The sequence below is a fragment of the Sander lucioperca genome, chromosome 2 (assembly GCF_008315115.2).
Source record: "Sander lucioperca isolate FBNREF2018 chromosome 2, SLUC_FBN_1.2, whole genome shotgun sequence".
Classification (NCBI taxonomy): domain Eukaryota; kingdom Metazoa; phylum Chordata; class Actinopteri; order Perciformes; family Percidae; genus Sander; species Sander lucioperca.
In genome coordinates, this window is record NC_050174.1 from 35,496,689 (window position 1) to 35,506,688 (window position 10,000).

At 43.8% G+C, this 10,000-nt stretch overlaps 2 protein-coding genes across 2 annotated transcripts in view; both read left to right on the forward strand.

Moving 5' to 3' along the window:
* Window positions 1-1,576, forward strand: part of LOC118496503 (transient receptor potential cation channel subfamily M member 7-like) — a 110,273-nt gene extending 108,697 nt beyond the window's left edge. The window contains exons 9-10 of the mRNA XM_036008408.1: window positions 363-437; window positions 1,487-1,576. Of these exons, the coding sequence (XP_035864301.1) occupies window positions 363-437; window positions 1,487-1,576 (165 nt within the window). The remainder of the gene's footprint in view (window positions 1-362; window positions 438-1,486) is intronic.
* Window positions 1,577-5,359: 3,783 nt separating this feature from the next.
* The window catches only part of rorb (RAR-related orphan receptor B), a 39,135-nt gene continuing 34,494 nt past the window's right edge, over window positions 5,360-10,000 (forward strand). Inside the window, exon 1 of the mRNA XM_031317287.2 lies at window positions 5,360-5,712. Coding sequence (XP_031173147.1) covers window positions 5,706-5,712 — 7 coding nt within the window. The 5' untranslated portion in view covers window positions 5,360-5,705. The remainder of the gene's footprint in view (window positions 5,713-10,000) is intronic.

Consider the following 10,000-nt stretch of genomic DNA (forward strand, 5'->3'; position numbering starts at 1 on the left):
GGACACGATCCGTGGTCTCTATGGCACGCAACAACGGGAACATGAAACGCCGCCAACAACGGGACGGTTGAGGTTAGGAAGAGAAGAATAACAGGGAAAGGAACTGCAACTGTTTGACCCATCCACCCCCCCAACCAACCTCCCTGCACGGATTTTCACCTTCTCAATACTACTCGCTACCGTAGTCGTGCTGTCATCACGAAATATGCTTCCCATTGAAATATATTACTTGAAAATTCATGCTCACCACACCAAAATAACGACATTAACTGACTGGGCTGTACTATTAGTGTGCATGTAAAACAGACTCACTGTCTCGTCCCTTTCTTTATGTCCTTTCTCTTCTGTCTGCCTGTCTTTAGGAGCGTTTCATCAGGACCAGTCTGGGCTTTTATCACGCCTGCTTTGGTCATTACATCACAATCACGGAGCTGTTGGTACAGGCGAAATAAGAGATGGGAAAAATAAATAGGGGAAGGGTGGAAAGAAAGCGACAGATGAAATGTAGGTCAGTGGAGATGTGCTCGGGGCAGTTTCTCTCTCTGTTCCTCCCTCTCTCCCCGGGCCGAAGCTAAAGAGGCTAAAAGAGACCGGCGGTGAAAGTGCCTCTCTCGCCCACACCTGCCTCTCTGCACAGACGTGCAGACGCTCCAGCATTGTTACGCCACAGATGCACTCTGGGAAATAGGAGAAGCATATGACGGTGTCTCTGCTAAATAGTCCCAAGAAGGAACTTGTTTTGGTGGAACATTTGCACCCCGAAAAAGAAGGTTAGTTAGTGTTTTTGGGCGACACGTTAGGCAGCGGTCACGTTACACCGGCATCTCCCGAGTCCTAAGAGTAATAGAGTAACAGCAATCACTTTTCTGACTTTTTTTAAGATTATTTTTTGGCCATTTTAGACCTTTGTTTATACAGGACAGCTGAAGACATGAAAAGGAGAGAGAGGGGGAACGACTGCAAAGCAGCTGCAAAGGGCCGTGGGGCGGAGTCAAACCTGCGGCCGCTGCATCGAGGAGTAATCCTCTATATATGGGCGCGTGCTCTACCAGGTGAGGTACCCAGACGCCCTTTTTTGTAGGTTTTTTTCCCGATGTTTTTGAAGCTTTTTGGTCAATTTTTTCAACAATCTTTCACCATTTTCTTTTGCGCGATACTTATAGCGCTAAAGGGACGGCAATAGTCCCGACCAAGCACGTTTACTTATAGCGCTAAAGGAGACTTTTAGCGTCAATAAGAACGACAAAGGCACCTGACCAAGCGTCCAGATTTTACGAGATGGGTGTGAGAACCTGTTGGGTATCGGCGCCTATGACTGTCAGAGTAATGTACAACGGCGTCCCGCGGTGGGTTAACTTACTCCAAACTCTCTTGGCAGCGTGGGAACCAACCGCTGATGTCATCGCATACTTTAAAGGCCTCGTTGACATTGGAGTACACATTAAACGGTATCCGTCCAACATGGACGGACGCTTTTATTTCTCAGGTCAGTGTTCCTCAGAGGAAGGGAGAGGACCCCACCCTGAAAACCATCCGGAGACACCTCCCGTCATCCGAGCTGCTCGTCTTTCTGTGACATCTTTCACACTCTTTCAGCGCCACAGGACAAACGGGGACGTTTTGATTATCCTCTTAAAATACAGATACACCGGGCGCCCAGATAGCTCAGCTGGTAGAGCGTGCGCCCATATATAAAGGGCTACTCCTCCACGCAGTGGGCCCGGATTCGACGCCGACCTGCGGCCCTTTGCTGCATATCATTCCCCCCCCTATCTCTCCCTTTTCATGTCTTCAGCTGTCCTGTCAAAAAAGGCCTGAAATGCCCAAAAAATAATCTTTAAAATACAGATATAGAGATGTTCCCGTACCGATATCGATTATTGATTCCTGAACTTGCGTATCGGCCAATACCGAGTACCGATGCACTACCAGTGTGTTGTACCATATACCTCACATAACTGTATTCGACTGTTTACATGTTTTCAGTTTGCACATGCATAACTTGCACTGTTTACATTCGCACCCTTTATTATTATCGTGGCTTTCTTTTTCCCATGCTGCCTTTTAAAAATGGTCTTATTTTGTATATCAAGTTCAGTTCAAGACTGTATCGCCATGTCAACACAGTTGATTGGAATTTGTCTTGGTGCCAATCAGGTATAAAAAAGGCAATACATACACCAGAACATACAGTACATAAAGGAAAATCACATAGACAATCATTCCAACCAGTAAAAAGCTGTAAAGACCCTGTGCTATTGCAGCTTCCCAAGTGTCTGGTGCAGTCTATAAAGTGCATTTGAATAAGGTGCATTTAGTACAGGTGCACCGATATGATATTAAAATGGGATATCGGTCCCGATATTAACAAAATAGTTGGATCGGGGATCGGAAAAATCAACCAGTTTTAAGTAGTAATCCAGTTTTGTACATTTTTTTCCCCTCTGTCGCACGTGTGTGGCATGCTGGAAGAGTTGAGTGTGCAAATAAATAAGAATTCAGTACATTTCATCTATGTTATTTTGTCTTAGTTAGGAAAGTAATGTCTAGTTATGAAAGTCTGGTGCCTTCAGTCTCTTCCACATGGAGGAAGGAAGGTATAAGGTGGAAGGTATACAGTGTGTTATTAATTCAACAACCGTATCCGATCGGTATCGGGTATCGACAGATACACAAAGCCCAGGCATCGGTATCTTATCAGGACTGAAAAAGTCAGATCGGTGCATCTCTAGTTTCCTCTGCAAGGTGCCTGAGCATTAAGGAGCCTAATAGTGGCAGCAGGGTAAGTACAGTACTGTAGATTGTTATATGTGTAGTTTATATTGTAGATTTGACATTGTTTGGCATTCTGTGGACAGCAAAGGAAGTATTTCCTTGTACAGGGAAACATGTTTCCTTACTGTGCATATGCAACACATTCTCACCCCCATCTCGTAATATACGGACGCTTGGTCAGGTGCCTTTGGCGTTTGTTAATGACGCTAAAAGTCTCCTGTAGTTGTCTCCTTTGTGTCTATCCTACTGTCTACTTCATTCCCGTGTAACGCCCATATTTAATGCTGTCTTTGTAAAAGATGTTTTTATAGTACTATGTCTACATTATTCTCTTGTATTGTCCATATTTAGTGCTGGTCTCTAGACTTTATCCTGGCACTACTGGACTTATTTGCACTACCACCATGATACACACACTCATAGAGCACCTTACCATGCATACTGAATCACACACACACACACACACACACACACACACTCTCATAGAGCACCTTACCATGCAGACTGAATCACACACACACACACACACACACACATATATACATCCCTTAGTACATTCATGTGGATTTTTGATTTAGTATCTTTTCTTTTCTTGTCCATATTATTCATGTGGATTTGTTATTTTATCATTGTGATGTATGAGTATGTTGTGTATGTGTATGTTGTGTGTGATGTCTTTAAGCTACTACCTTACTACTACTTTCCCCTTGGGGATCAATAAAGTCATTAAGACATTTTTCAGATACATTCTTTTACCTTTTCTACACTTACAGTTTAGAGAATTTGGTGCTCAAAAAGTCCCTTTAAATCTTGCCAATCCTATTTGTAGGATTAGGATTCCTAATCAACGGCCGACCGTCGACAGAAAAGCCAGTCGGCCTGATCAGTCTCCCCGAGGTCCAAAAAGTGCCTCAGAACTCACGGAAGAGACGCCGACTTGAGCGTACGTTCTGTGCGTGCGCGAGACGTAATACGTCTCCATAACAGCAGGCGGCGCTAATCTGTATTGTCGCCCAAAAAAATGAAAACTGGCAGCTGATTGGACGAATGCATCACGTGGGTCTGGCTGCTCCCCGACCATAATGGCGGCTCGTTCAGAATACGATCTCATATTGGACTAAAATAGTTCACCGAAACGTGTTTCTGAAAACATTTGAAGAGAGAAATAGGCCGTGCAGTTGCTGAATCTGTCTTCATTTCAGATCAACAAAGGTCAGTTTAAAAGATTTTCGTCAGATTTTGAGAGGCTCTAGTCACGCTCGCCATTTCTGGTAAGTGGTCTTTGAGTGCGACCGCCCACTGGCTGATTATACATGTCAAATCGGCCAAAATGAAGGCCGACGGCTCCTCCAACGGACGACGGCACGGACACACCTAACAGACTCGAGTCACCGACCTCGCCAGACTGTCAGACGGCCGATTATCAGGTTGGTGTGTCAGCGCCTTTAAATCACGCTAACACTCGATCTTATCTTACTATAAACAATGGAGTATATGAGAGTTTCTAAAGCTGGCCTGTGGAACTATTTGACCTTTGTCCGTATGGTGTAACAGCGCTGAGTCGACTGATCAGTGGAGAAACTCAGAAAACATTCCCATTTAACAAGCTGCAATCACAGAAGTTTGACTTTCCTAAAACCAACTATTCAATGAATCAGGTTGAGTCATTTATTTATGAAAAGAAAGTCAAACGTCTCTGATGTCAGCTTGTTAAATGTGAATATGTTCTAGTTCCTTCTCTCCTCTGTGACGGGAAACTGAATCCTCCTTCCTTTCATGCTTTCTTTCTCTCCTTTTCTTTTCTTTCCTTCCCTTCCTCCTTCCCTACGTATACGTCCTTTTTTTTGCGTCTTCTCTCCTTCCTTCCCTTTCCTTTTGCATCCTTCCTTTACTTTCCTTCTATCCTGCCTTCCTTGTCCTCTTCTTTGCATACCTGCCTCCTGATCCACGCAGCAGTCTCTCTCTGGACGTCTTCTGTGAAAAGATTGTGAATTATCAGAGAAACTACAGTGTGAGTGAAGTAAAAATAAAGAGTATTAAAAAAAAAGCAGGAGATGAAGAGAAAGGAGAGAATGTGAGTGAGTGAACGACTTAATGAATGAGTGAAATTAGAAAAGAAACAGTTTAGAGAGCAAAATAACTCATCCATTCATCCAGAAAATAACTTTTAGTTGCAGCCCTAGAGCTCCAACTCCTGGAAATGAAATTGTGTGTGTGTGTTTGAGATAGATAGATAGATAGATAGATAGATAGATAGATAGATAGATAGATAGATAGATAGATAGATAGATAGATAGATAGATAGAGAGTGTGTGTGTGTGTTCAGTGCAGCAGTTGGTTTCTGTGAGCTGAATCTGAGCGATAAATGCGTAAAAGTTTATTTGGATCTCTCTGCGTAAGCGTGTTTTATGTCAGTGTGTATAAATGTGTGTGTGTGTGTGTGTGTGTGTGTGTGTGTGTGTGTGTGTGTGTGTGTGTGTGTCAGGAGAGAGACAGTGGGCGGAGCAGAAAGGTCTCTGGTCCAATCAGCGCGGCCGGGTAAAGCCTCTCCTCTCCGCTCTCTCTCCTCCCTCAGCCAGCAGAAAACAGTGAAACGCTCGCGCAGAGGTGACAGCCTACATGTCAAGAGAACAGACAGACACACACACACACACACACACACACACACACAGACACACACACGCAGAGAGACCGAGCGACCGACGCACCGTGCAACCTCATCCCGACTCCCTGCGCTCCAGCCTGGGATGCTTTTAGCGCAGAGACGCCTCCTCACCGGGCAGCAGCGACACTCTTTTCATCCTTCCTTTTGCTGTTTTTATTTTTAAAACCCGAGGACTCCCACATCCAGCCAGCCGTTTTTTGAAGCCTTTCTGTTTGTTTCTTCATGACTGCTGCTTTGGGAAGCGAGCCTCAGCACCGCCAGCACCATGCGAGGTAAGCCCCGGAGCCGATTCATCCAGATAAACACACACAAACACACACACACACACATACACATATATACGCGAAACACACATGCACATGCACACACAAGCACGGCAGGCTTTAAACCCACCTTTGGCCTTGAAGTTTATTCCGGGAGTTTTCAGCTGCGGAGCTGTTCTGGTCACTTTTTCACATCCGAACTGAGAATGAGAACATCTCAGCGCCAAATGCGTAAGAGATTTGGATCTGTGTGTGTGTGTGTGTGTGTGTGTGTGTGTGTGTGTGTGTGTGTGTGTGTGTGTGTGTGTGTGTGTGTGTGTGTGTGTGTGTGTGTGTGTGAGTGTGAGAAAGAGATAGATAGATACAGAGAGAAAGAGAGGGAGAGTGTGTGTGCAGTTTTGCCGTTGGAGTTTTCAGCTGCGGAGCTGTTTTGGTCACTTTTTTCACAGCCGAACATCTCAGAACCTGACACGATAAATGCGTAAAAGTTGATTTGGATGTCTCTACGCGTGTGACTCTGACTCTCTGTGTGTGTGTGTGTGTGTGTGTGTGTGTGTGTGAGATAGCTAGTGTGTGTTCAGTTTAGCCGTTGGATTCTGTGAGCCTAACGGAGAATCTGAGCACCTGACACGAAAAAAATGCGTAAGAATGGATTATTTGGATCTCTCTGCGTTGCAGAGTTTTCGGTCAGTGTGTGTGTGTGTGTGTGTGTGTGTGTGTGTGTGTGTGTGTTTGTGTGTGTGTGTGTGTGTGTGTGTGTGCATGTGCGCGCGTGTGCAATTTTGCAGTTGAAGACTGTGATTGCTCTGAATGAAAAGTGGCGCATGGTGTTTGATTAAAGCTTTAATCATTTGAGCTTTCCACAGCGCGGACAGACAGACCCCTCCTCCCCCCCTCCCCTCAGATCAGATAATGTTAAAAAAAAATAAAAAAAATTAAGGAAAAAAAAATAACTTACTTGGTTTTGTTCGGGGAATAAACTTTATTGGGACACTTTTCTGGCGCTCCACTAACCCATTTCCGTAACGCGCCGGGGGAGGTTGAAATCCAACGTCAATGTCGTCCTGCGCGCGCTCGCGCACACACACACACACACGTTAACTTTTCTCTAAGCCTTTCCTCCTTTGCAAAACGCGTGTTAACATTTTCTTTTAATTCACTATTTTCTGATTTCAAAGTCCCACACGCCGGCATTAATGTCCCAGCAGGTTATTATCAGCTGTGTGTGTGTGTGTGTGTGTGTGTGTGTGTGTGTGTGTGTGTGTGTGTGTGTGTGTGTGTCCTCAGAGTTGAGTAATTGTCGCTGCATGGCGCAGAGTTGCACCACTCGTTCAGCTGGATGATCCTGAACTTGAATTGATCAGTCAGTTGTTAGTGAGTTTCTGAACCTCTGCAAAAATTAAATTAATTCACAGGAATGTTTCAGAGAGAGAGAGAGAGAGAGAGAGAGAGAGAGAGAGAGAGAGAGAGAGAGAGAGAGAGAGAAAGAGAGAGAGAGAGATTGTTCATATAAAAACTCCACATGAAACTAAAAAATCTTGGCCCTTAATTCTGGGGGAAATAATTGTGTCAAACTAAACTAGAATCAGATTTATAAAGGACGTACTGCAGAGTGCCTGGTGGGCTGACATAAACAGAAACATATCAAAAGGGAAGAAACAGGACATGAATGAACACATCTGATCACCAATAAGGAGAGACAGCTGCAGGGTTAGAGGACGAGCTCAGGATCAGTTAGTCCAATCACTCAGTCAGCATCCCAGTTATAATCAGATGCAAAGTTTGTAAGAACATTAGAAGATCTATCTATCTATCTATCTATCTATCTATCTATCTATCTATCTATCTATCTATCTATCTATCTATCTATCTATCTATCTATCTCTCTATCTCTCTCTATCTATCTATCTCTCTATCTCTCTCTATCTCTCTCTATCTCTCTATCTCTCTATCTCTCTCTCTCTCTATCTATCGCTCACTCTATCTATCTATCTATCTCTCTCTCTATCTCTCTATCTATCTATCTATCTATCGCTCACTCTATCTATCTATCTATCTATCTATCTATCGCTCACTCTATCTATCTATCCATCTATCTATCTATCTATCTATCTATCTATCTCTCTCTCTCTCTCTATCTATCTATCTATCTCTCTATCTTTCCTGTTTGAATGTCACATAAAGCTTTCTGCAGCTTCAGGACGTCAAACCTCAGGCAAGAAAAAAACATGAGATGACCAAACACCCCCACCTCTCTCTCTCCCTCTCTCTCTCTCTCTCTCTCCCTCTCTCTCTCTCTCTCTCTCTCTCTCTCTCTCTCTCTCTCGTTGTACTTTATCCACATTTTAATGCGTGCACTTTCGTGCGTTGGAAGCTTTGGGGGGAATCTGGAAAGCTCGTGCTTTCATTTTACAGCCGTGGTCGGTAGGAGAGGCCCCTGAAGCGTCTCTCTCCTCTCTCTCTCTCTCTCTCTCTCCCTCTCTCTCTCCTCTCTCTCTCTCCTCTCTCTCTCTCTCTCTCTCTCTCTCTCTCTCTCCTCTCTCTCTCTCTCTCTCTCCCCTCTCTCAACCTCTCCCCCACTCTCTCTCTCTCTCCATCTTCCTCTCTCCCTCTGCACGCCCCAAAGGGTTTTGTCAGATAGAATTAAATCAGTGTGGGCCGCGCGGCCCCCACTCTCAACCTGAGTGAGTGTGTGTGTGTGTGTGTGTGTGTGTGTGTGTGTGTGTGCGCGCCCCTGACGAACCGTGGTAATGATCATTTAACAATAGCGGCGACGACTCGTGAAGCCCTGACCGAAGATGATGTCAGACAGAAAAATAAAAATCACCCCGGCCTTTTTTTTTTTTTCTACTTCTGCAGCTGGGGAGAAACCAAGCATTGTGGGTATTGTTCAGTGTTGTAAACAGGATCATTATTTCTGTGTTTTTTTCAACGGAAACGCGGCGACGGCGTGCTGTGAAAAAACAACAGTTGACGACCAAAAAAAAACCCTCAAAAAAAGTGACAAAAACATCGGGAAATGCGTCACAAAGGCAGGAAAGAAAACTACATAAGACGACAAGAAAGTGCGGAAAAAAAGACATAGAAAAGACGACAAATAACTCAAAAAAAGGCGACAAAAAAGAGAGAAAAAAGGCACAAAATAAACTACAAAAGGCAACAAAAAAAGTGAAAAGGCCAGAAAATTGTCGTGGTTAAAAAGTTGTATCATCTGCATAATGTCGAACCCTAAACGGGCGGACAGATGAGAGTTTTTGTGATCTATTATGATTTGATTTGAATGATAATGATTGTGTTTGAGGCTGCGGCTAACGGTTCCTTTTTATTGTGGATTATTTTGTGGATGAATGCATTAGTCATTTGGTCTGAAAAATGTCAGAATATGTGTAAAAAGTAGGGTTGGGTACCGACGTAAACGGTACTAACGAGACCTAATAAGAACGAAAATTTTGGTTCCTCATTTCGGTGCCTGACTTTATTTTTTTTCAGAAGCATCGCTGCACGGGACGCTACGTTATCGTTAGCTAGTAGCTGGATTAAACCCAACGGTTAAAATGCTGACAGCTAACGTTAAGCGGTGTAAAGTGGGACTGTATTTCCCTGTAACTGTCCAACAGCGGGACGTAACGGTCTGACTGCAGCTGCCGTTGTCGGAAAATCCACACAGACGGTGCGTTCACTTGAAACTCGCCAGCCTTGTGGTGCATTCAAAGTTATTGTAAAATACCCTTTTCCCATCTGGTGGTTGTTTTTGTCGTTCAACAGCAATTTACTGGTGAAATAAGTCATTGTTATAAGTTATTGTTATCACATTATTAATCAATCATTTAATTTTGACCATATGGCCTTAACAATTAACAAGTTCTTTAATGTTTTTATTTTATATTATACACATTATAAATATATTATATGTATTTCCGTTCAGGCACCGTTCAGGCACCGGCACCATTTTAAAAGTATCGATTTAGCACCGGTATCGTAAAAATCTAAAACGATACCCAACCCTACTTCTCTCACACACACACACACACACACACACACACACACACACACACACACACACACACACACACACAGACACACTCTCTCTCTCTCTCTCTCTCTCTCTCTCCCTCACACAAATTGTCAGAATACGTGTAAAAACACACAACAAGACAAAACAATCAGTATCTAACAGCAGGCAGGCGGCACATTCTTCTTTCTTTCTTTCTTTCTTTCTTTCTTTCTTCCTTGGTCATAAAAAGTCAAACATTTCAGGAGGAAATGAGGGAATGTGTTTTAGGGGTTAGGGAGAGAG